We start from the raw sequence: 27,474 nt of genomic DNA, 5'->3' as shown, positions 1-27,474 counted from the left end.
TGTTCTGGTTGGTTGCTAGGTGTTCTGGGTGGTTGCTAGGCAGTTGCTAGGTGTTCTAGGTGGTTGCTAGGCAGTTGCTAGGGTGTTCTGGGTGCTTGCTAGAGTTTTTTGTGGTTACTAGAGCATTTCTAGACGTTGCTAGGGTGTTCAGGGTGGTTGCTAAGGTGTTTTTGTTAGTTGCTATGGTGTTACTAGGTGGTTGGTAGTTGTCAAATATGGTTACTATGGAGTTTTTATAGAGTTCTTAAAATCTTTAATAACGAGTGCCTTTTGTACGGCACTCGGCCTGCGGCCTCGTGCCTATGGCCGAATAGGCACAAGCATGGAGCAATATCGCAAGGCCACGAGAGTAAAATTGCTTTAAAAAATATTTAAAAAATAAAAAAATGTTTTTTTTTGGTTTAGGGTGGTTGCTAGGGAGCTCTTAGTGGTTGCTAGGGTGCTGAAACTGGTTGCTAGGGTGTGGCTATGAAGATTTTGGGCCATAACTTATTGGCTGCTTGATAATATAAATCCTCTGAGGGAGAGAGAGAGGGAGAGACGCAGGGGTGTCAGGCCCTTTGGAGTGGTGTGTGTGTGAAAACGTCGGTTGGGATTCAAATATTTTTAGAACTCCCAATGTAAAGTCAATGGGACTTTTTTGGCCGCTTTTTCGTCCGCTGTGTGAACATCGTACACCCGATCGCTTAGAAAAGTCATAGCACACCTCTCCTCAATGAGCCGCTCGATTTGACACCTCACTCAGGGGTCTGAGACAAACGGTGCGGGGCGAGTTACGCGCCAAACTTTGTCCAGAATAAAAATAAGAATAATAACTAGAATGTACATTTCCTGAAGAAAATGTGAAGTGGTGCTTGCAGTGGCAAAACTCGCCACTCGGTTGCTAGGGTGTTGTACATGATTGCATACAAGCCAACAACCATGTCTGTACGATGTTGTGGAGCTGAAATATGGCTTCTATATGTTGCAATATGGTTGCTAGGTGGCTCTAAATGGTTGCTAGGGTGTGAATACACAGTTACCATGGTGATATTTACAGACTGTTTTCCAACTGAAACTAATGAGCCAACCCCCATCTCTATACGATGTTCTGATGCAGAGATATACATTTTGCTAAACGGTTGCTAGGGTACTCTATTTGGTTGCTAGCGAGTGGCTTGGCAGCTGCCAATGATGAAACTCCAAAGGCTTCTTGTCACTATGAATGATATAAACCAACTCCCATGCCTCTGCGACATTCAGAATGGAAGATATGCCTCTTTGGATTTTGGTTGCTAGGGTACTCTGTTTGGTTGCTAGGGAGTGGCTTGTCAGCTCCCAATCATGAAACTCCAAAGGCTTCTTGTCACTATGAATGATATAAACCAACTCCCATGCCTCTGCGACATTCAGAATGGAAGATATCCCTCTTTGGATTTTGGTTGCTAGGGTACTCTGTTTGGTTGCTAGGGAGTGGCTTGTCAGCTGCCAATCATGAAACTCCAAAGGCTTCTTGTCACTATGAATGATATAAACCAACTCCCATGCCTCTGTGACATTCAGAATGGAAGATATCCCTCTTTGGATTTTGGTTGCTAAGGTGCTCGACAGTGGTTGCTAGGGAGGGGCTTGGAAGTGTTGAGGTGATTCATGATTGGCTGTTTGCTGCCCCGAGTCAAATGAGACCACCCCCATGTTTCTATGACAATTCAGTCCGGAGATATCTCTTTGAACTCTTTCAATGGAAGTCTATGGAACTTGTTGCTAAGGGGCTCTAAATGGTTGCTAGGGCGTGGCTTGATAGCTTCACAATGATCCTGAGAGACTGATTGGTCATCTGAGTAAAATGAGCCCTCCCCCTTGTCTCTATGACACTGTGATCCAGAGCTATGTTCAATACAAAGTCCCTATGCAATTTACCATAGTAGGAAAAGCATGTGTGTTTCACAGGACGTTCCTTCCCCATAGTAAGTCAATGGGGCAACTTTGGGCATCTCCTGCCCCCCAGGGGTGCAACTTTTACCCCATTGTGAGGTATGTTCTTACAGAGCCTGTCAGCCTCTTCAAATGTGGCAAATCACACGTTACTGCGAAATCCTCGCTCAGAGCTACGTGTGGTCAAAGTTCGTCGCAATGTTAAGTCAATGGGACTTTTTTGGCCGCTTTTTCGCCCCTGGGGTGAACACCGCACCCCCGATCGCTTATAAAAGTCATACCACACCTCTCCTCAATGAGCCGGTCGATTTGACACCTCACTCAGGGGTCTGAGACAAACGGTGCGGGGCGAGTTACGCGCCAAACTTTGTCCAGAATAATAAGAAGAATAATAATAATAAGTATGCAAGAGAACAATAGTGATGCCTTGCTTTCAGCAAGCACCACTAACTAGAATGTACATTTCCTGAAGAAAATGTGAAGTGGTGCTTGCAGTGGCAAAACTCGCCACTGGGCAGATGCTAACACAATTAACATGTTGTGATACCATGATATACCACGTTTTATCATTTACCACGATTTACCATGTTTCTAAGATGATTTACTACGATTTACCACATTCCAGCATGATTTACTATGATTAACATGTTGTTAGAATGATGCTAGCAGGATTAGCATGTTGCTAGCATGATTAGCATGTTGGTTGGATGATGCTAGCATGATTAGCATGTTGCTAGCATGCTTTTAACAAGATGCTAGCATGATTAGCATTTTGCTAGCATGTTTTTAGCTAGATGCTAACATGATTAGCATGTTGCTAGCATTATGCTAGCAAGATTAGCATGATGCTAGCTTGATTAGCATGTTGCTAGCATAATGCTAGCATGATTAGCATAATGCTAACATGATTAGCATATTGCTAGCTTGATTAACATGTTGCTAGCATGATGCTAGCTTGATTAGCATGTCGCTAGCATTATGCTAGCTTGATTAGCATGTTGCTAGCATGATGCTACCATGATTAGCATGTTGCTAGCATAATGCTAGCATGATTAGCATGTTGCTAGCATGATGCTAGCTTGATTAGCATGTTGCTAGCATGATGCTACCATGATTAGCATGTTGTTAGCATAATGCTAGCATGATTAGCATGTTGCTAGCTTGATTAGCATGTTGCTAGCATGATGCTACCCTGATTAGCATGATGCTAGCATTATGCTAGCTTGATTAGCATGTTGCCAGCATGATGCTAGCTTGATTAGCATGTTGCTAGCATGATGCTAGCTTGATTAGCATGTTGCTAGCATGTTTTTAGCAAGATGCTGTTGCCAGGTGGTTGCTAGGGTGTTCTGGGTGGTTGCTATGGTGTTGCTAGGCAGTTGCTAAGGTTGCTAGGCAGTTGCTAGGGTATTCTTGGTGGTTGCTAGGGCGTTGCTAGGTGGTTGCTAGGGTGTTCTGGGTGGTTGCTATGGTGTTGCTAGGCAGTTGCTATGGTATTCTGGGTGGATGCTAGGGCATTGCTAGGCAGTTGCTAGGGTGTTCTGGGTGGTTGCTAGGCAGTTGTTAGGTGTTCTGGGTGGTTGCTAGGCAGTTGCTAGGTGTTCTGGGTGGTTGATAGGCAGTTGCTAGGGTGTTCTGGGTGGTTGCTAGAGTTTTTTGGTGGTTACTAGAGCATTTCTAGACGTTGCTAGGGTGTTCAGGGTGGTTGCTAAGGTATTTTTGTTAGTTGCTATGGTGTTACTAGGTGGTTGGTAGTTGTCAAATATGGTTACTATGGAGTTTTTAAAATCTTTAATAACGAGTGCCTTCAGTACGGCACTCGGCCTGCGGCCTCGTGCCTATGGCCGAATAGGCACAAGCATGGAGCGATATCGCAAGGCCACGAGAGTAAAATTGCTTTAAAAAATACAAAACATTTTAAAAAATGTTTTTTTTTGGTTTAGGGTGGTTGCTAGGGAGCTCTTAGTGGTTGCTAGGGTGCTGAAACTGGTTGCTAGGGTGTGGCTATGAAGATTTTAGGCCATTACTTATTGGCTGCTTGATAATATAAATCCTCTGAGGGAGAGAGAGAGGGAGAGACGCAGGGGTGTCAGGCCCTTTGGAGTCTGTGTGTGTGAAAACGTCGGTTGGGATTCAAATATTTTTAGAACTCCCAATGTAAAGTCAATGGGACTTTTTTGGCCGCTTTTTCGTCCGCTGTGCGAACATCGTACACCCGATCGCTTAGAAAAGTCATAGCACACCTCTCCTCAATGAGCCGCTCGATTTGAGGCCTCACTCAGGGGTCTGTGACAAACGGTGCGGGGCGCATTACGCGCCAAACTTTTGTCCAGAATAATAAAAAGAAGTAAAAGAATAATAATAAGTATGAGCAATAACAATAGTGATGCTTTCAAAAAAGCACCACTAACTAGAATGTACATTTCCTGAAGAAAATGTGAAGTGGTGCTTGCAGTGGCAAAACTCGCCACTCGGTTGCTAGAGTGTGGTACATGATTGCATACAAGCCAACAAACATGTCTGTACGATGTTCTGGTGCTGAGATATGGCTTATTCATGTTGTTCAGGTGGTTGCTAAGGTGTTGCTAGGGTATTCTGTGTGGTTGCTAGGGCTTTGCTAGGTGGTTGCTAGGGTGTTCTGGGTGGTTGCTATGGTGTTGCTAGGCGGTTGCTATGGTGTTGCTAGGCGGTTGCTAGGCAGTTGCTAGGGTGTTCTGGGTGGTTGCTATGAAGCTGCTAGGGTATTCTGGGTGGTTGCTATGGTGTTGCTAGGCGGTTGCTAGGGTATTCTGGGTGATTTCTAGGCAGTTGCTAGGGTTTTCTGGGTGGTTGCTATGGTGTTGCTAGGTGGTTGCTAGGGTATTCTGGGTGGTTGCTAGGGCGTTGCTAGGCAGTTGCTAGGGTGTTCTGGGTGGTTACTATGGTGTTGCTAGGCAGTTGCTAGGGTATTCTGGGTGGTTGCTAGGGTGTTGCTAGGGTAGTCTGGGTAGTTGCTAGGCGTATGCTAGGGTATTCTTGGTGGTTGCTAGGCAGTTGCTAGGGTGTTCTGGGTGGTTGCTAGGGTGTTGCTAGGGTAGTCTGGGTAGTTGCTAGGCGTATGCTAGGGTATTCTTGGTGGTTGCTAGGCAGTTGCTAGGGTGTTCTGGGTGGTTGCTATGGTGTTGCTAGGTGGTTGCTAGGGTATTCTGGGTGGTTGCTATGGTGTTGCTAGGTGGTTGCTAGGGTATTCTGGGTGGTTGCTATGGTGTTGCTAGGCAGTTGCTAGGGTATTCTGGGTGGTTGCTATGGTGTTGCTAGGGTGTTCTGGGTGGTTGCTATGGTGTTGCTAGGCAGTTGCTATGGTATTCTGGGTGGATGCTAGGGCATTGCTAGGGTGTTCTGGGTGGTTGCTAGGCAGTTGCTAGGTGTTCTGGGTGGTTGCTAGGCAGTTGCTAGGGTGTTCTGGGTGGTTGCTAGGCGGTTGCTATGCAGTTGCTAGGGTGTTCTGGGTTGTTGTCAGGTGGTTGCTAGGGTGTTCTAGTTGGTTGCTATGGTGTTGCTAGGCAGTTGCTAATGTGTTCCTGGTGGGGTCTAGGGCGTTGCCTAGGTAGTTGCTAGGTGTTCTGGGTGGTTACTACAGCGTTTCTTGATGTTGCTATGGTGTTCAGGGTGGTTGCTAAGGTATTTTTGGTAGTTGCTATGGTGTTACTAGGTGGTTGGTAGTTGACAAAGATGGTTACTATGGAGTTTTTAGAGAGTTCTTAAAATCTTTAATAACGAGTGCCTTCAGTACAGCACTCGGCCTGCGGCCTCATGCCTATGGCCGAATAGGCACAAGCATGGAGCGATATCGCAAGGCCACGAGAGTAAAATTGCTTTAAAAAATAAAAAAAAATTAAAAAAATGTTTTTTTTTTTGTTTAGGGTGGTTGCTAGGGAGCTCTTAGTGGTTGCTAGGGTGCTGAAACTGGTTGCTAGGGTGTGGTTATGAAGATTTTAGGCCATTACTTATTGGTTGCTTGATAATATAAATCCTCTGAGGGAGAGAGAGAGGGAGAGACGCAGGGGTGTCAGGCCCTTTGGAGTCTGTGTGTGTGAAAACGTCGGTTGGGATTCAAATATTTTTAGAATGCCCAATGTTAAGTCAATGGGACTTTTTTGGCCGCTTTTTCGTCCGCTGTGCGAACATCGTACACCCGATCGCTTAGAAAAGTCATAGCACACCTCTCCTCAATGAGCCGCTCGATTTGACACCTCACTCAGGGGTCTGTGACAAACGGTGCGGGGCGCATTACGCGCCAAACTTTTGTCCAGAATAATAAAAAGAATAATAATAAGTATGAGCAATAACAATAGTGATGCTTTCAAAAAAGCACCACTAATAATAAGTATGAGCAATAACAATAGTGATGCTTTTAAAAAAGCACCACTAATAAGTATGAGCAATAACAATAGTGATGCCTTGCTTTCAGCAAGCACCACTAATAAAGGAACAAAATCATTTAAAACAAGAGCCAGAGAAAATACATTACATTGTATTGACATTTTAATATAGAATCAACACAGAAACAAAGTATTTGTGAAATGAGATACTAGTAACACTTTCGCGGATATTCCATATCATAACAAGCAAAGTGTCTCAACTGAAAAAAACGCAACGCTGGCAAAACGCTCTCAAGCGCCCACAGCCGTTTTCAGCAGAGCGCCTAACGTTTTCAGCTGGCTAAAAACGCTTTGGTGGACACACGGCCTTACAGTGATTTTACCATGGCTAAAGGGTGTTATGCAGGACAGAACAGGGTAAAAAGGATTAACTATTATTATGATTAATGGCAATTTGAAAAAAGACACCAATATTCAAGGAATAGTTACATTTCTTAACAATAACTATTGGAATAAACAATTCTTCCACAATATCATATAGTTAATTAGTGTAAACTGAGGATGTTTTTAGTTGCCAAGCAACGTGCATCTCACAGCATTCATACAGAATGTGTCGTCATAGAGGTGTATTTATCACCATTTTACAAAATTTTTAAACATGGCTCATCCAACCAGTGGGAACTATCCTTTTCATAATTCCTCTTTAATCACTGTAAATTCATCAGTGAAGGTGTGAACAACAAAAACATGGAAATTCTGAGAATGGTTAAATGGGTTAATAAATGTGACTACATTAATATAGAATTTTTGTTGTTTTTCAAATTGCTTCTCAAACAATAAGGTTCTCTATTCACATGTATATAATGTAGAGTCAGAAGATGCTTATCACAATATAATCCCCAACAGGGTGATCAGGACCCCAATGCAAAGCTACTTAAAACAATTTAAGCTTACTTTTACATTATGTAGACAAATGTTATATAGATTAGATGCCTGGGACACTGGTCAATTCATTACAGAAATATACTGTATTTGACTGTTGATTGGCTGACAAAAATGAAATATTTCATAAAGCTATGTATATTTAATGAAATAGTATAATTCTATAATTAATGAAACTTGTCTCTTGCAACAAAAGCAAAACAAAAAAGCACTCCCTGTTATTTCTGTCTGAAAACAACATCATGTGACCTTGAAGGAAGTCCTGGCTGGGTCAGTGACTGTCCTGTTGCTCAGGGCTTGTGATGAGGCCAAGAAAAGACACGGGGCCATGGCAGCAGTGCTTGTCTTGAACAAATTAAATTAAGCTGGAGGGAAGCTCAGTACTGCAGTCACAGAGAGAGTGACTGGCAGAAGACCAGAGTGATTGCTTCAGCAGAAACCACTAGAGTGTGAAACATCATACAATTTAGTGTTAAAGAAAAAAAAAAAACAGTTCAAGTTAAATGGAAACTGCAAATGGAAATAGCCCTATATGTGTAAGAGACTGGAATTGTTGTCAAGTATAGGCCTCTACACAAATAGATGAATGCAGATACTTCCAGATATGAAAGCTTGAGTTCACATGTCATTGTCTTCTATGTGTCAGAGAATATACAGCAACACAGGTAATGTCGTGTAATGTCATGGTGAATTTTATTTTTAACCCCTAAGGATGTTAATTAAACTTTTGAAATGATTACAGCTAGCTACCTAACAGAAGGTACCACTATTGACCTCCTTAAGAACTGCCAAAGTATCAGAAAAAAACACATTATATATGTAAAATGGGGACGCATTTGCAATGGTATTAGCAAGTTAAAATTAGTAATATTCGACTGGTGATGTGATCTCAACATGTCTGCCTCCAAGAGGCAAAGGGCTTCCTTGCCACTGTCATCTTTGGATTGCTTATGGTCGCAAGAATTGCCTGACCTTAACTGTTGAAAGTGAAAATGTGCCATTACTATCTGACAGTTATTTCTGCCTGGTCTGACCAAAAATATACTTCAGTCGATGCGTAATAGCCGTAATACAGTCTTTACTGGTACATTACCGGTAACTGATCATGTGTGGACAGGACCTTTTAAAATATACCGGTAAATTGGTTCCGGCAATTTACCAGTAAGGGAAGTAAATACCAGTAAATTACCGGTATATGCGCTGTGTGAACACAGAATGAAGATTACCGGTATTTTGCACGTACAAGGGATTTGGGCCAATCAGAAGCCGTTAAAAGAGCAACAGATCTGAGCCCTTCATAAAATTTTGACGCAGATGACACGGTTATTCAGCTCTTTACAAATGTCTTCAAATTGGAGTGATGCCGAAACTAAAGCGCTTCTCTTCGGGCGGATGAAGAGATTAGTCAACAACTTTAGAGGTTACTTCTGGTTAATGATATCATCACAGAGTTTACTGGTATTTTGGAACTTATGTGTGAATGGTCTGTTACCGGTAAAAAGCCAGAACACTGTTGCTTGTGTGAATAGCAAATTTTTTAATTTACCGGTAAAGTTGTTCTGGCAATTTTATGGTAATTTACCCGGATTACTGTGTGAAAGGGGCTAATGTGATCATGGTGAACCAGTCATATTAAATAGTATTATGACTTAAATAAAACCAGTTTAGATATAATCTAGATATTACTGTACCACATGAATCACATGTTTTGTACAGCTCTAAACTGGACAAAAACACTAAGTCTTCCCCACCACTAAACCTTTGACGTCATTAGAATTCAGGTTCAAAAACTGTGTTGTATGGAAAAGAGCTCATTTAAGGGATCTTAAAAAAATTCTCCATTCATGCTTCATGAAAAAATAATAGCTGTATGGGTTTGGAAAGATATGAGGTTAAATTAATGACAGCATTTTTATTTTGGGGTTATATTTGGGGTTGTCTTTTAACAATGTCAACCAAAAATAGCTGTAGAGGACTTAAGCTTAGAAAGGCTGGCTATTATTTAGGGAAATAAATGTGGTCTGGCACAGGGTCTTTCTTGCAGCAGTCCCTGAGCTCTTTTCACTTCTTAATTGCACAAATCTAAAGCATATTGGCTAAAACAACTGAAGCAAAGTGGCATCTTTATGCAATCAAGAAGGCAATTAATTGCCTGCTAATGTACCGGCTTTCTATGCAGAAGATATGGTATCATATTTGTGCTATTATCCCAGCAAACAATTGTGACATTTAAAAGTACATTATTGGCCATCAAGATAAGAGATAAAAAGTGAACAAATGCCTCCATCATGTGTGCTTTTATTAAATTAACAAAATAATTGAAATTAGATTATGATACAGAATCTTGGGAAATCACAGAATAAAATTAACTTTTTGTGAAGCCCTTGTGAAGCTTTTTGTTTTAGTTTCCCTATAAAAAAAACTTCCTTCCAAAGTTCAAAGTGACCCAATTATGCCATTTTAAAGGTTCCTAATTTTTTTTGGAGGTCTCCTACAACAGGTTTACATGCATAAAAGGTCAAACAACACTTTCATATTCTCATAATATACATTGCACATCATCACATTTTTTAATGATTCTCAAACAACTTGTCATATTCAATCTCTCTAAATCCATCAATTCCATGCGCCTACTCTGCTCTGATTGGCCAGATGCCCCAGTCTGTTGTGATTGGTCTACCGTTTACAGCGCTTCCGAAACAAAATGCTCATTACTCCGGAGGCTTCCTCAGTTCTCAGCGATTGTACACACAATCATCAAGACAGTAATGATGGCATTGATTTTACCATATCAATCTGAGCGCTAGTCCGTTGATGAAACATTGGAAGAACTATTATAATTACTATTATAATCATAAAAACACACATTTAACTATCCACCTAATACCAAATAGATACAAAGATATATGATATAATTGATCCAATTTTTTATATTTAAAATGATAATGATAAAATTATAGTACCAGTCTTTTCTGTTAACCTAGTGTCAAGAACTTGCTCAGTAGGACAATAGTGATATCTAATGGATTGCTCCTTGTGGAGATTAAACCTTTAACCTTTCAGTTTCCAGCCATGTAATGCGCTTATAAACATTATGTTGTCTCCCATATTTAGAAAAAAACAACATAAAAAACAAAAAAAAACTAAGAAGCTGCCACTGGAACAAACAGTATTTCAATTGTATTATGCAATTCATAGTACATACTGTTCCAAAGTCAATTTATGACTAGGAAGAAAAATAGGAAGGAACAAAAACTCAACTGGAGACATCAGATGGTCCGTAAATGGTCTGTTGAGGCTTGGGTGAATGCTGTGAGACCTTGTGTGTAGGATTTTTTGCCACAAGCAAGCTACAGCTAGCTTCTTTTCATGAAGAGGATAGTCTTTCTCACAGTGCACTTTTCGCAAAGACAGCAACCTGGGGCTAAGGGCACAATAGTGGCAGGTGCTCTCAGTAATTCTTCATTTGACAGGTTGCTGATATCTTGAATTGAACCCGTGACATTTTTAATGCGTATTTACTGTTGGTCTGTTTACATAAGTACTGCAGCTCCAATAGACCGGGAGAACACTATCAGTTAGCATTCAACTCAATGGCAGTTACTTGGTTAACGCCAAGAAGTACGCAACCTGAAGACTGCTGTGTTTGCTTTTTGAGCCAATCAGCCAATAGCTCATAGCTACAAAACATTTTGGAATCACAGGAACATTATATCGTATACTAACCATACTGATGGTTAGTGGGTGAGCTGAGTGAAGAAAAAGCATTTTATGAACAAGATCTCTATCTCTAAAGAAAAAGGTCATTGGTAAAACATTTACTAATATATGTTGCTATGTAATTGTTGTGATTTACATGTTGTTTGCAAAAATAATAATATTTTGCCACAATAAATGGCTTTTGGTTATTAATTGAGAAATATGAACTTAGTCTATACAATAGAATAGCTACCACTGCCTTAAAGAAGGAGTGTAGTGTAATGTTAAGGAATTAAAATACAAAAAAGAAATGGCTATTCTGTTTAATGGGAACTAATGGGCATCATTTTCTTAAAGGGTCATAAATTGACAAATCAAATTTTCCTTTTGACATACTGTATAAGAGGTCATTGTGCTATAAAAACACTCAAAACTCAAAACTCCAAAGTTCAAAAACATCTTTTATTGAAAGCACGCTGCAAAACAATGTGTTTTCTACTTCCGGTTTTATTATATAATAGAGATAAATACATCCGCACAAGGCTGACTGTATAGACACAGATCAACACTTCTTTGACTCTGACTCACCCACTAGTATTACAACTAATATTGAAATTGTGATAAATTGGTAACACTTTACAATAAGGTTTCATTTGTTAACATTAGATAATTACATTAGTTAGAAACTGATTAATTATTACTAATCAGTATGAACTAGGAATGAAAAATACGTATAAAGCATTTATTAATCTTAGTTAATGTTATTTTTAACATCATTTTAACGCCATCATTTTAATATCATCTGTTAATATCATTTAATAGACCTGAGCTAACATGAAATAACAATTAACAGTTGTATTTTTTTATTAACTAACATAAACAAGAATAGTACTGTAACAAATGTTTTGCTTGTTGTTAGTTAATGATAGTTAATGCATTATCTTATTGTAAAGTGTTATTAAATTATATTTTGTTAACACTAAAACAACATTAAGGATTTTGTAATATTCTTCTTTATATTTAGATAGATTTTGTTACATGTGTAATTTGTATTATATCATGTGATTTTAGCTAGTTTTTGTTTTGTAACTTGACAAAGACAAAACTTGTAAACCTTTACACTTCAAGCTATGCATCATGCATCAAATCCTTTGTGCAAGGCCCCTGTGGAAATGGCAAAGAACGGAAAATGGCTTGGATCGCCAATACATATAAAGTGATTAAAGAACACTCCCTTTATTACTGGAGCTGTCAATCACTCAGTTCTGTGCGAGTTCTGCTCTCTTGCCAAAAATTTTGTTATAATCATTGAAACCATGTACACTGCATAATGGATCTCATGTTTACATTTTATTAGTTATAGAGCATTCACGTGGAACTGTGAACTTGTGCTGAACAAAACACTGCCTATTGTACAGTAACATAACAATTTCCATGGTTAGTTAATTGCAGCAACTGTAATCATATGGCTTTTTAACAGTTTCACATGTTAAATGCAAATATTATGCAAAGATACCCAATCATAGCAGTGGGCATTTACATTGAAACCTTAAAGGAGATATGTGCCTTTAAATGGAGTGTTCAAACCAGAGATTCAAAAACAGCCATTTATGTCTAAATTATGACTGCATTATAAGAGGACCTCAGGGAACATTATAAAAAAATTGCAGTTCATGACCCCTTTAAAACCAATATATCATTGAAATAAGCTATTTGGGAACAAGAACGAGAAGACTTATATTAGAAAAAATGCATTTTGTACTTCAAAATGTCAAACTCAACAGACAATCACATCATTTTTAAAGTGCTTGCAAAGCAGCAAATTATTGACTTTCCAAAATTTTGTTGTTTTTTTTCCTACTCAAATTTCTGTAATTAAGCCAGATATATCGACTCAATTTAATCTTTCAGACAAATTACAGATTGCAGTGTGCTTCCTATTTTCGATCCATTTGAAATATTCTAGATTAAAGTTTAAAATATTGTCATTCAAAATCTAAATCTCTTACATCTATAACCAACTCAACAGTGATTTTCATCCACAACCAATAGACAACAAGGCATCTGTTGTGTTCATAACAATGGCAAAGTGGCTCTGATTCAGCCTAGAACCAAAATTTGCCCTAAACTTTAACATTCTATTGATGCCTAATCAAGTCCTAATCAAGTCATTTCACTATAGTCTGCTGATAATTCAGCTGTAAAGAAGAGCTTTCTATAAGTAGCTCTATGATCCACAATGTCTCAATTAACCTTTTGTTCTGTGACCTTTGAAGCTACTCCCAGAATGCATTTCCATGTTAGTGTAGGAATGCACACTATATGGACATTCTCTTTGGAAATATATCTCAGGGGTGAGACAGTTTTAAAATATCACATATTGTAAATGTACTCTGTCTGAAGTATTCATTGATTTTAAAATGGTGGGTTTTAGGGTTCAGGATATATGCCAGAACACCCAGGAAATCTTGGTCCCGCCATCTGCCAAGAATTTTTCAAGGAATATGTTAGTTCACCTAAAAATGAAATTATTCTGTTGCCATTTCAAAAATGTTATGCAAAATGTTTTGTGCTGCTTTTTTCCATAGCACAATAGAATATGATGACCTGAGGCTATCAAGCTTAAAAAAAAACACTGCACTATGGTCCTACTTAATATTAAATGTCTTTAACTACAGCGGGGAAAATAAGTATTGAACACGTCACCATTTTTCTCATTAAATATATTTCCAAAGGTGCTATTGACATGAAATTTTCACCAGATGTTGATAACAACCCAAGGAATCCATACATACAAAGAAACCAAAACAAATAAGTTCAGATATTAAGTTATGTGTAATAATGTGAAATGACACAGGGAGAAAGTATTGAACACATGAAGAAAGGAAGGTGCAAAAAGGCATGGAAAGCCAAGACAACAGCTTAAAACTATTAGTAATTAGAAAGCAATCCAGCCCCCTGTCCGTGCAAATTAATAACTGCTGGTTCAGTCCCAACGGATGGTCTACAACAGGGGTGCCCAATCCTGCTCCTGGCGATCGACTGTCCTGCACAGTTCATCTCCAACCCTAATCAAACACACCTGCCTTTAATTTTCAAGTGATCCTGACGTGCTCTGAAGACCTTAATTGGTTGCTTCAGGTGTGTTTGATTAGGGTTGGAGATGAACTGTGCAGGACAGTCGATCGCCAGGACCAGGATTGGGCACCCCTGGTCTACAAAAAGGTCTCATTACCAAGGTGTCACACAAGACACATCTCATGATGGACAAAAGCAAAGAGCTGTCTCAAGACCTTCGCAACCTAATTGTTCCAACACATAATGATGACATTGGTTATAGGCACCATTCTAAGCTTCTAAATTTTCCAGTGAGCACTGTTGGGGCCATAATACGGAAGTGGAAAGACAATCATTTCATAAATTTACATAAATTTGCCTCGACCAGTGCTCCTCGCAAGATTTCTGACAGAGGAGTGAAAAGAATAATCAGAAGAGAATTCTTCCGAGAATTGCGTAGCTAATATGCAGTAGGGACGCAATGTAAAACGCTGCACCATTAGCAACTGGCTGCATACAACTGGAGCCTAGGGAGCACCCCGAGGCTCACAGAAACAGGCCACAACTAACCCCAGCATAGTGACAATAACCAGACGTGAGTCAGGTTTCATGAATAAGGGGCTGGAGCATAAGAGCCAGGCTCGCTTCAAACATGAGTCCCAGGACAATTGTGCTTATGGACAGTAATAGGTAGACTGATGAGACCGGACATCGTCGGGTCTAATTATCATACTGAGAGGACTCGAGCCTGCAGGCAAGAAAATCTCGCAAATGTGGATGGCGAGGACCAGTTGGCCGCCGCACATGTGTCTTGAATTGGTACACCACTAGACCAAGCCCACACATGTAGGGCCAAGGGTTCCAAATCGTCCCGTTTGCCTGTGTGAGGAGATCCTTCCTCATTGGCACTGGCCAGGGAACAATGTCCACCATCTTCGCCAGCCCTGGAAACCACGCTTGGGTTTTCCAGAGGGGGGCTACTAGAAGGACTGGGCATCCGCTCTCCTCGATCCGTCTGATGACCTGAGGCATCATAGAGACTGGCGGGAATGCATATAGAGGGCGTCTGGGGCAGGGATGGGGCCTGCTCTTTGAAAAGAACGTTGCGCAATGAGTGTTGTTTTTCGAGGCGAAGAGGTCGACCTCTGCCTTGCCGAATACACTCCATAACAGACAAACTGTCTGTGGATTGAGAGACTACTCCCCTGGGGGAGTGTTGTTTCTCGATAGCATGTCGGCACCCAAATTTTGGACTCCCGGGACATGAGCAGCTCTCAGAGAGCGCAGGTTGGCATGCGACCAAAGGAGGAGATTTCTGGCCATGACATACAGGTTGCCTGATCTGAGGCCGCCCTGGCGATATATATAGGACACCACTGACATGTTGTCTGTGCAGACTAAGACGTGATGTCCCATGAGGTCTGGCAGAAATGTGTTCAGGGCCAACCAAACTGCCCTCATTTCCAGGCAGTTGATATGAAAACTTTTCTCCGGGCTCGACCAGAGGCTGGAGACAGCTTTGCCCTCGCACAGCGCTCCCCAACCTTGGTTGGAGGCGTCTGTGAAAATTACCTTCCTCCTGGCGGCCACACCCATAAGTACACCCGACTGGTACCAGTTCTGGGCCTTCCAGGGAACCAGAGCTCTGATGCAGCGCTGGTTCACCATAATGTGCAGGCGTCCTGACCGCCACGCATGGGCTGGCACACAGCGTTTTAGCCAGTGCTGAAGGGGGCGCATATGCAGTAATCCTAGCTCGAGTACTTACGATGCAGCGGCCATGAGACCGAGAAGCCTCTGAAACCCTGAAGGAGGCTATCAGCTGTTGAATAGAGAGAGCACACTCTGGTGTGAGCCGCGCTCTCATCATTGTAGAGTCGATAACTGTGCCCAGAAAGATTACGTTCTGGCTGGGTAACAGTTTGCTCTTGGAAAAATTGACCCTGAGCCCCAGGCATTCCAAATGGCTGAGGAACATGGATCTGTGTATCAATAATTCGGTCCTCGACTGAGACATAATGAGCCAATCGTCGAGATAGTTCAGCACGCACACTCCCTTTTGCCTCAGGGGAGAAAGCACTGCGTCCATGCACTTTGTGAAAGTACGAGGTGCTAGGGACAGACCGAATGGTAGGACCGTGTATTGATCAGCCTGCCCCTTGAAGGCGAATCTCAAGAATGGCCTGTGATTGGGCGTTATCTGAATGTGAAAGTAAGCATCTTTCAGATCCACCGTAAAAAAACTAATCCCCCGGGCGAACCTGTGCGAGGATTTGTTTGGTAGTTATTATTCTGAACGGCCGTCTCATGAGAGCTTTGTTCAGATATCTCAGATCTAGAATGGGGCAAGTGCCACCGTCCTTTTTTGGTACAAGGAAGTAACAGCTGTAAAAGCCTGACCGGCTCAGCGCGGGGGGGACTAATTCTATCGGCCCTTTTGCTAGCAGATTTTGCACTGCACGTGAGCCATGCCGCTTCCCACCGAGGTCTCGATGACCACCGGAAACCATCTGCGAGCAAATTGGAGCGAGTAACCTCGCTTTATAATATTCAAAACCCATTTCGACACTCCAGGGATGGCTTGCCAGGCCTGGGCCCTTGTGGCCAGGGTTTGAATACACATTAGGGCTGGGCCGCCTAGCATAGGGGGACTATTTGCTATGCAATATGAAGTGACCGTTCTCGAAAGGGAACGGAGAATCACCAAACAACTAGACCTACACATTAAACGTGGACGTTAAATGCAAAAAAGTTTGTTTCCAGAAGAAAATAGCATCACAGTCCAGCTTAAGTAAGTTCAGTTATGTTTCATTTTTTTTTTTTTTTTTTTAAGTTATTAATTTAGTTCATTTATATATATTTTTGAGATATATATATGCGATTTCAAAACATCTCCCTTTGTGTTCCACAGAAGAAAGAATGTCATAAAGGTTTGGAACAACATGCATGTGTCAGAATGCTCCAGCTATTTCTTTGGTACTTATTGCAAAATCAATCTATATTCAATTCAAGTGTTTTGAGCCTATCTAATAAAAAATGCATTTTTATTGGCTCCTTTCCTATGTCTATTGCCACATACACTGTATGCAAAGCTTATGTAGACAATTTGTATTTCAGGAAATTTTATCAGAACATTTTCACCCCTAAAGATGTAAGATAGATAATAAATTTACTCAAAGTTTAATGTAATAAGTAATCTTGTATTTCTGTTTGTATTCATGTTTGATGTGTGATATCACGCTTTTAACCTCTTATTGCACACACATCACGAGCTGTTTCTAAAAATAAACAGCTATCACGCTGCAAACCCAGTGGTTGCTAGGGTAACTCAACTTGTTTTGTTTGGCATGGACCAGCTGAGTGTTTGTCAAAAGCATTAATGGGTCCAGAAAGTCTATGTGTCTATACACTGCAAAAATCATTTTTGTAATCAGTATTTTTGTCATGTTTTTGAGTAAAATAAAAAAATTAAACATAGGCTACTTAAAACAAGATACATTTATAAAAAAAAAGTACTGTGCATGCTGTTCTTAAAAGAACATGATGTTTTCATTCATCTTGTCTCTCTCTGCAATGTTTCCTGAGAGGACCCTGTCATAATGCTGGCTCTAAAAGGGCAAACCTCTGAATGTCTGGGTGATCATTGTGTGTAGTCCCACCCATCCCATGATCCCCCACGTTTCTGTGCTTTCATTCCCAGTGCTGTTCACCCCTCCCCCATAACTCCTCTCCACCAAGAGCTAAAACTGGAATCCTAAAAATAGTCATGAAATGTCTCTCACAGAAGGAAGAAAAAAACACCTGAAGTCTGAAATAGCAGAAATAGTCTGTCAATATACTATTTATATTCTGAAACACAAGAGCGAGGAGCCACACTATGACTGATGCTCATGCAGTTTTCATTTGCGTTTCTATTTATGGAATAGAAACATAATCTAAAATGATAACTATTTATGGTTAATAAGTTGTTAAAGCATAAAAAAAAACATTATCTAACTCTCTGCATATGAGTTAATTAAACAATCACTATTTGTATATAGCCTACTGATATATAAATGTAGAGACTAAAATTTATAAACTAATAGTTTGCAAATGATTTGCAAGGACTTTATTACTGTACACTTATTATAAAGTGTTACCGAAGCGTTTGGAATTCTATATAACTAGTGCAAAATGCCCATGCAAAATCAGTTTTTGAGTGTGTTTTTAGTAGCCTAATTGTTGGTTTGGTGTGTTTGAGTGCTCATTGTTACAATTACACAGCAAACGTTCAGTAACATTTTTATATGTGCATGGTAGAAAGCACAAAGTGAACTCCGAGAAAACGCTATGCTTGAGCAAACAGTTTGTGAATAGGCAACTACAAATGATGCCCGTGAAAGAGAATGTGAACGCATTGAATATGATATGTTTAGTTGGTGAATAGCATAGGCTACTATTACACAGTAGCGATAACGTTAAGCGCACCAGAATGAAATATAATATTCAGAAGTAAACAGCATAGCTGACTTGTAGATTCAGTTTACATCCACAAATGAATAAGCGCGTTGATTCAGGGAGCAGTGCAAAGTGCCCGTGCAAAATCAGTTTTTGTGAGCTGATTGCCGTCAAAAAAGTTCAGGAGATATTTCTTAGCGATGGCTGATTTCAACAGTTTCAATATGATAAAAAATAACTTTTATATTGATTCAATGGATTAATTGCATTTTGAAAAAAAAAAAAGTGTCATGAATTTATTGCATTTTTTGGGGAAAATAATCTGCTTTTATAATAAATATTTGAAAATCAAAATCTGGATTTGATTTTTTTTTAATGTTATTATAACCTAAAGATGCTATGTGAAAGTTTGAAACAGAAATTTATCACGATTTGGAACCAAACTATAATATTCAGAAGTAAACAGTGTAGCTGACAGAGTGTTTATGTCAGAATGTTTATTTTTAAACCACAACCTTCTTGGGCTTCTTTGACCGATACAACCCTCTAATGTCCGAATGTTTATTTTTAAACCACAACCTTCTAAAAAATGATATATTTAATGATATCTTTAGCATTTCTCATCCAATTACTCCGATGGATTTCAAACTTGACAGGTGTCTCGCTACGGGCATGAGTAAGTGCAGTGCCAAGTTTGACGTTGTTTGGATGAGAAATGCAAAAGATATCGTTAAAATACCAGTAAAAGAAGCACTTAGAAGGTTGTGATTTAAAAATAAACATTCTGACATTAGAGGGTTGTATCGGTCAAAGAAGCCCCAAGAAGGTTGTGGTTTAAAAATAAACATTCTGATATAAACACTCTGTCAGCTACACTGTTTACTTCTGAATATTATATTTTATTCATGGCCATCATTTGTAGCAACTGTTAGCCTATTCACAAACTGTTTGCTCAAGCGTAGCATTTTTTCGGAGTTCACTGTGTAGCCTGCTCCCTGAAATCTGTATTGTAACAATGAGCACTCAAACACACCAAACCAACAATTACTAAAAACACACACAAAAACTGATTTTGCACGGGCACTTTGCACTGCTCCCTGAATCGCGACACGCTTATTCATTTGTGGATGTTATCTGAATCTGTAAGTCAGCTATGCTGTTTACTTCTGAATATTATATTTCATTCTGGTGCGCTTAACGTTATCGCTACTGTGTAATAGTAGCCTATGCTATTCACCAACTAAACATATCCTATTCAATGCGTTCACAGTCTCTTTCACGGGCATCATTTGTAGTTGCCTATTCACAAACTGTTTGCTCAAGCATAGCGTTTTCTTCTCGAGTTCACTTTGTGCTTTCTACCATGCACAAATAAAATTGTCACTGAACTTTTGCTGTGTAATTGTAACAATGAGCACTCAAACACACCAAACCAACAGTTACTAAAAACACACACAAAAACTGATTTTTCACGGGCATTTTGCACTAGTATTATCAAAATCAAAAGTTGTATTTCTAAACATTAGTTAATGCACTGCAAACTAACATGAAAAAACAATAAACGGCTGTATTTTTATTAACGAACATTAACAAAGATTAATAAATACTGTAACAAATGTATTGCTCATTGTTAGTTCATGTTAGTTAATGCAATAACTAATGTCAACCATGACTTTTTAAATCATTTACATAGCCTAGTTCGATCTAAAATTTGAACCTTTCTTATTAAACTGATTTTATTTTATTCAAATTGTGTAGAACACACAACATATAGTAATTTACTTTATATTACTGTACTGCTACTGTGTGCTAATAACTATTATTTATCTTGAGATAAATGGGAATGGTTGATATTTTATAAGTGTAGCAAAATAAAAAAAAAACAAAGTAAAAAAACTTGATCCATTGTTATTTAGAAGTTAATAAACAAATAATGCAGACATTAACGTTTTATGGGCTTTATTAAAATTCTACAATTGGTACATTTTTCAAACATTTTGAATGATTATTTAAAGCTAATTAATGAAGAAAAAAATAATAAAAAGAAAAGATGAACTGATGATATTTTTTGGTAATAGACATCAATTGAACCCCCAAATTATACAATCACAGAGCTGGTTCCGAGCTCAATGTGCACAAGCAACTGCACAGTGTGACTATTATGAGTTTTCTGTAGGGAGCTGAGAATGCCAACACCTATGGAGCTTACCATCTGTCACTACCATATCGAAGGCATCTCGGCATGCCTACTTACAGCCAAAATGATGATTGATTGGCCTTCTGTTCAAGAATGAATATCTGTCTGAGGCCAATCTTATGTAAATGCCTTATTTGTTGTATAAGCCATGTGCTCAAGAGGGTCTTGGGGCACACAATTTTGCATATCATTTGCAGTTAATTACATGACCCAAAATATTTATTAGATAATGACTGATTTTTGTGTCAATTAAATTACACAATGTAATGCATAAGGAAAATTCCTTATTGCTTATTTGGGTTAACCCTAAACTTCAGCAAAGTTTTTTTGGACAGTGCGGGTGCACTGTGATCAGACTTATAATCTTCACCTGACAAATAAAAAATAAAAAATAAAATAAAAACTCCCATAGATTTGCCCTGAAGGAGGTTTGAGATTTAGTGACCTCAAAACAATTGGAAACGACCTAGGCAAGGTGGGGGTTTGGACAGCATCAGCATAAATCTTTGGTAATAATTTATTGGAATAAATACATTCAAGTATCTTGTAATTATCTTTGAAGACTAGCATTTCATTATGACTCCTTACAGCCAAATACGGCATGTAGTTGTTAGGGAAAACTTTTGTCCAAAATAGGCTTAAAATGTTATTTAGAATGCTGCCAGCAAATGTCTTTTAATCTAGTGAGACAGATTCGTGGCTTAACTGGCGAGATACAGAAACATCAGAGAGAATACACAGTGTGATGATAAAGAAGAGCTGACCTGAAATCTCCCATGAGAAAACTGAAATATATGGCCATAGCTGGTTTGTTTTAAATGGGTATACATTTTATTTCCCCCCTGAAGTCCACCAACATATTTCACACCAAGCCCCATTGTCTCCTGTTGGCAGATATTGTAACTCATCACCTGGCTGCAAAAAAACATCTTTTCACCATTGCTGGCCATTTAAAATATTTTAGTATTCTGGCAAAATAATTTTGTTGCAAGCAACATTTAAATAAATAATTAATATTGTGGTGAACAGCACATTACAGGGCCCAGTTTATGGCCGGTCCCCTCTCTGTCCATAACAGTGAACAAAGGTTTGCTACATTTTGATTGGATCTTGGTGGACTAACACAAACAAACTGTCCAACGCCATCAGATAAAGCTGCTAGGATAACAGCCAGACACCTCTTAGACGGCAAGAAGACGACTTCTATCAAGCCCGAGAAGGACAGGACTTCTCATTGGTCCACATGCAGTTTCTGCCCTTCAACCATCTGGAGACTAATTCCTAAGGTCTTGGTCTGTGACTGCCATAAAAATTCCTCAGGACCTCCGGATGCAGCAGTAGTGGTATTTGTTTATAATATGGCCAAAGGTATTCTGGTGGTGGTTTGTAAAAAGTGATAAATGCATCGATAAAACTTTAAAAACTTTTAACTGTGTGCTTTATGCAAAGGAGTTCCACAGGGAAAATAAGGGTGGGCTAAACTGTGTGTGCCCCCTCTGATGCCAGCAGCCAATCACAGCACTAGAATGGAGAAGCGCCAAATTGCAATCTCCTCCTCCTCCAAAGTTCTGGGTCTCAGTCCTGTAAGGGGAGAGATCTAAACAGAAACGCTGCACTGTTTTGAGTCTGCGGCCCGTTACAGGGAAGGCAGCAACAGATACAAGTTCTGAGTCTCGGGTCTGCAAAGGTGACATAACAGATAAACCGACTCCGGTTTGTCCAGAGGGCAACAACAGATTCCATGAGATGGGTCTACAGCTTGTGAGGCAAAAACAGATACAACCACGTTCTCAGCCTCCAGTCTGTGAGGAAAGAGACATTAACAGACACTATGTTCAGAATCTTTGTCCAGCAAGACAATAACAGATGCAGCTTGTTCCAAGCCTCCATGCCAGAGAGACTTTTTACAGTAGAGGTAATATAGCTGATGATAGTTAATAACAAATATTTATTTTATTTGTTTGATGCATAATTGTGTGATGGAATTTTTAAATTAATTATTACTAACATTTATTTTCCTTGCAGGATTAACATTTATATGCTTTTGAAACCTAAATGTCCACAAACCTTGGGCCAAAGTCAGTGTGTGTCTGAATCATATCTGAATATAACAAAAGAGGAAATGAAACTAGACAGTTGTCTAAATATATAAACTCATGACTTTGAGGAACAAGGTGAAGTAATCAAGATATCCAGATTTGCTTTCACCTAGTAACAGAAGGGTTTGCTGAATTCTACATATGAAGAACCAATAGAAAGATGATGTAATGAATCATGTCACCTTTACCATGCTCCTATTCTATAAAAAAACTGTTGTACTCTTTTTGCTGGTAGGATTCTCTCTGAAATTGGTCTGAGATCCTCCCGGCCGATTAAAGCATATTCAAAGGCAGTGTCTGAAGTCTGTCTAGTTTATGCTGCTCACCAAGTTAGAGGAGTACTAAAGACCTTATTCCCGAGTGATAGTGTTCAAAAAGGTTGAGATGTCAACCGACTAGATGCCAGTTGTCGACTGTAGACACAGTGCTAGAGCATAAATATTATTAAGTGTCGACTGGAGACGCTCGGGTGTCGACTGGAGACGCCCCAGGTAAACTTAAAGGGGTCATAGACTGGATTATTTTATTATTTTATGTTTCCTGGGGTGCCCTTATAATGTTAGTATGATTTTAACATAAAAATGTTCATAATTTAAAAATAAAAGGCATTTTTCCAAGCCTGATTTTAGCCTCTGATTTGAACGCTCTGTTTTAAGGGGCGTGTCTGCTGTGAGACTTCAGTGTAAACGCCCACTGCTGTGATTGACTGACATGTTTGCATATGAAATAGCTAGTATTACATGTGGAACTAACTCTAAAACTTTTACTACGTTTTTAATATAACAGCTATTGAGATTAAGGAATCGTGAAAAGTATTGATCATAATGATCTATTCCCATCACATGAAAGGTTGCAGTGATGAGCACTGAGCAGATGACAGACAGTCTGTTGATCGCATATGAAATTACACCTCTGGTTTTCACCAAATAACAATGCAAACACGATGTAAATACAGTAAAAGCTTTGTTGTACTGTACATTGTAACAGCGTCATGATTTTATGATGATCATGTTCATCAACGAGTTTTGTCAAGTGTCCAGATAAACGTTTGATTGACAGCTTGGGCAATTGGAAAGGGAGTGTTCTTTGATCGCTTTCTTTATATAATTTAATCACAGTTTAAATAAGATTATTTTCATCCTACTAAGAGAAACGATGTGAAGTTGATTGTTTAGTCCCTGGCTTGATTTACTGATGCATAAACAGTATTGAACGATATTTTGAGAGATAATCTGTCTGAACTTGAATAATTACATCAGAAATCACTGATCACAGATCAGGCATTAGAATAAACATGACTACTTACATGTTTGTGGCGTTGCTGCCAGATCCATATCGTAAAAGTCTGTTTGCAAAGCCTACGCCGAAATTTACCAAATAATCCACAGTGAAATACAGTGAATAAAAACAAATAATGCACAGCTGAGACATTCACATTTTTGGGAACCCCCCCCACCCTTGCTGGCCTTGGTTTCAATAAAAGCAGTTTTTGGAATAACAAGAAAGTTTTGAGTTTTGAAACTTACAGGGTATTTTTATAGTATAACAAACTCTTAACTGTCAAAGTTAAGAATTTTTGAACATTTGAATTCTCATTCTATGACCCCTATGCATATGCCTATGCCTATCTCATTCTATGTCAGGTGCATAGGGGAAAATCTACCACAGGTTATTCACCTTATTTTTTGTGCCATTCATCCATGACCATCACCTCATGTTGCAGCATGATAATGCATCTGTACACAATTCCTGGAAGCTGAAAACATCCCAGTTCTTGCATGGCCAGCATACTCACCGGACATGTCACCCACTGAGCATGTCTGGGATGCTCTGGATCAGCGTATATGACAGCGTGTTCCAGGTCCTGCCAATATCCAGCAACTTCGCACAGCCTTTGAATAGGAGTGGACCAACATTCCACAGGCCACAATCAACAACCTTTTTTTTTTTCCCCGGAGCCCCCAAATATTATTTTTTTAAAGTAGACAAAAAGTAGGCAAAAAAAGTGCTGTAATGTGCAAAGAGCAAAATATTTTTGAGATTAACTCTTCATCAGAGATATATAACTGCAGATTTGTCTACTTTTGTGTATACTATGCACAATTTTTGTATGTATAGAAAACGCTGATCAACTAATATATTTGGCAAAATGTGCACTGGCATACAGTGGAGAACACTGTGCTATATTCCACACTGCACTGCGATCAACTTTACCTTCAATTTCCATCAGCAGTCTTTTTCTTGCTCAAAATACATTTTAAATATAAATTTGGATTAATAATGTCAATCACACTTTAGATTTAGGGTCCAATTCTCACTATTAACTATGCCTATTGTACATGAGCTCTGAATTACTCACCTTCAGTGGTGGCACAGGAAGGGGCTTGTTGTCTTTGTCCAGTGAGATATAGGTGAAAAAGGCTGTGACAGCCCTATATTTTCCCTTCTCAGCCTCCACCAGATAGTCAGCATCAACAAAAACCTCAATCTCCATTGACTTATTACTGGTGAAGGTCATTCGCCCGGAAACAGTAATGACACAGCCTGCAGGGGTCACATAATGTCAGGTATTAAATCTATTCATCATTATATGATAGCATATTCATTCTAAGACAAAAGTACTGTATGTGTCTACAGAATGAAACAGTCAGCTGATGTTGAAATCTTCAAGGGAATACTATAAGTGTTACAGCATGCAGGAAAGTATATGTACTATACTAAAATATATGTACACACTAATCTAATAACTATATAATAATTCTATAAAAATGTAGTTTATTGATTCAATGTAACAATTTTCTTATTATAATAAATTAAGGATTACATAAACAGTGGGGTCGTGGAAATCAGTGTGTGTAATTGTGTTCAATGTGGAGTCAACTACAAAAAATGCCATTTGTAAGTTGACGTCTTGAAGAGGGCAAACACTGTAGCACTATCAAAACATTGCTTTTTTTTGTTTGTTTTTTTTGTTAGTGGTCTGATATGTCACCGAAGAAATTAACCAATGGCGTAAGCTGTTAATGGCAAACCCCTATTTGGTATCATAAAATACTAGAGTAGCAAAAGGCTTTCCATTTCTGAAAAGACAACATAGTAAAATAATTCTGGTCACAATGATTTGAGAGACCTTTTGGAATTTTTGCGATAGCTGTAGATTTTCGTTTTCATAACCTGTAAATATTGTTGTCAAGTCGGTACTGTAATTTAAAAACAACGGCAACAGTACTTGTGTTGACAACACTACCTGTAGATGTACATTTTCATTTATTTGGTCGATGCTTTTTATCAAAAGCGACTCATAGTGTATTCTAGTTACAGTATACAATATACATTTGATCAGTACTCTATGTGTTCTATATCAGTTGAGCTGCATGAACCATGGTACAACATATTTTAGCATTATAGGTAGTATGTGTGGATGATAAGAGTGTTTGGGAAACATGTATGAAAATAGTAATGATTTGTGCAAATATATTTGGTGCTGCTAGTGGCGTAGACATTACACAATTCCTTGGTACAAACTGCTTTATGTTGCATTTTAACCAAAGTTGGATATATAAATTGTGCATAATATTTCTTCTCATTTTCAACCATATACAGGCCTTTCAATGCCTGTAATTTGGTTAACATTACATGGCCTGCACAGGCCCAATAATTCCTGATTTATTGGTCAACCTCTATTAATGTAGACTGGGACATATTTTCCTATTTTCCAAGTTTCCATATTTAACTTGAATAGTTTTGATCATGGTTTTTGAGAATGAGGGCATGTCATTCAACCTGTCCAAATGACAGATAATTTGCACCTGTATACATCAAAACATTTTTGTTGAATTTTATTATTTACATTTAGAATTATTGTCCCTTATGTCTGAAACAGATCAGTTCTGAACATATCAGAATGAGCTCTGGCAACCACTGCCATAATGCACTGTGCAGTGTATACACTTTAATGGTAACTTTATGCAAAGCTCATAGCTAACACAGAATACAGATGAAAAGATTCTAGTCGGCATGGAGAATGAGAGAATTAATAAGGCTGTATGAATTTGCAGAAGGTTGTTTCTTTATGTATGTGGTTGGGGTAGCCACCTGCTTCCCCCTCCAGCTTTCTATCTGACACCTCTGATCTTATCTGTCAAGATTTTTTCAGAGCATAACTTGCTCCCTTAAATTTTTTCATTTCACTTGTCCTCTCTGTTAAACATAGCCCAAGAATGGACAGACCTCATTATGCCTAATACACCACATTCCCTTAATGATTCTGGGGGAAAAAAAGCTTAAATTAACCTTTACACATTTAATGGAGCCCTGTGTAGGTGCAGAATGGCTGGTGTAGGTGCAGAAGAACTCGGAACCCTGATTTGCTAGGTACAGTGTAGAAAAGTGGATGTTGCACATTTAAAAAGCCTTCATGGTAATTTGTAATTTAAAGCAAAGCTGAGCAAGAGAGAATGGTTGAAATTGTTAGGTCCATTTCCATGTCTAATCTCCATTTCCATGGAAACGGAGCCTGGGGGCAGATATATTATTTTGTTCTGTCATTCCTTTACTGTCTTTCCATTCAAATAATCTGGTCACTTAGGACAAATGAACAGTAGGCCTATAGAATTTGCTAGGTATATTTCTAGATAGCACAATTGATTGTGAATCAGTTGCACTTGCTTTGGTGCAAATGAAAGTGACAACAGGTGCACTGGAGAGGGAATAGCAAGACAACCCCCAAAAAAGGGAATTATTTTGCAGGTGGTGGCCATAGACCATT

The 27,474-nt window shown here is 39.1% G+C and overlaps 1 protein-coding gene across 10 annotated transcripts in view; it reads right to left on the bottom strand.

Annotated features, from left to right (window-relative positions):
- Positions 1-27,474, bottom strand: part of acot7 (acyl-CoA thioesterase 7) — a 159,519-nt gene that overhangs the window by 5,574 nt on the left and 126,471 nt on the right. For all 10 annotated transcript variants that reach the window (XM_084087414.1, XM_084087417.1, XM_084087423.1 and 7 more), the window contains one exon: positions 25,066-25,250. In XM_084087414.1, coding sequence (XP_083943540.1) covers positions 25,066-25,250 — 185 coding nt within the window. The remainder of the gene's footprint in view (positions 1-25,065; positions 25,251-27,474) is intronic.

This window comes from Abramis brama (genome assembly GCF_963993115.1).
Source record: "Abramis brama genome assembly, chromosome: 16".
In the NCBI taxonomy this organism is placed as follows: domain Eukaryota; kingdom Metazoa; phylum Chordata; class Actinopteri; order Cypriniformes; family Leuciscidae; genus Abramis; species Abramis brama.
Note: the sequence above shows the minus strand (reverse complement) of the source record. Positions and strands in the feature narration are given on the sequence as shown.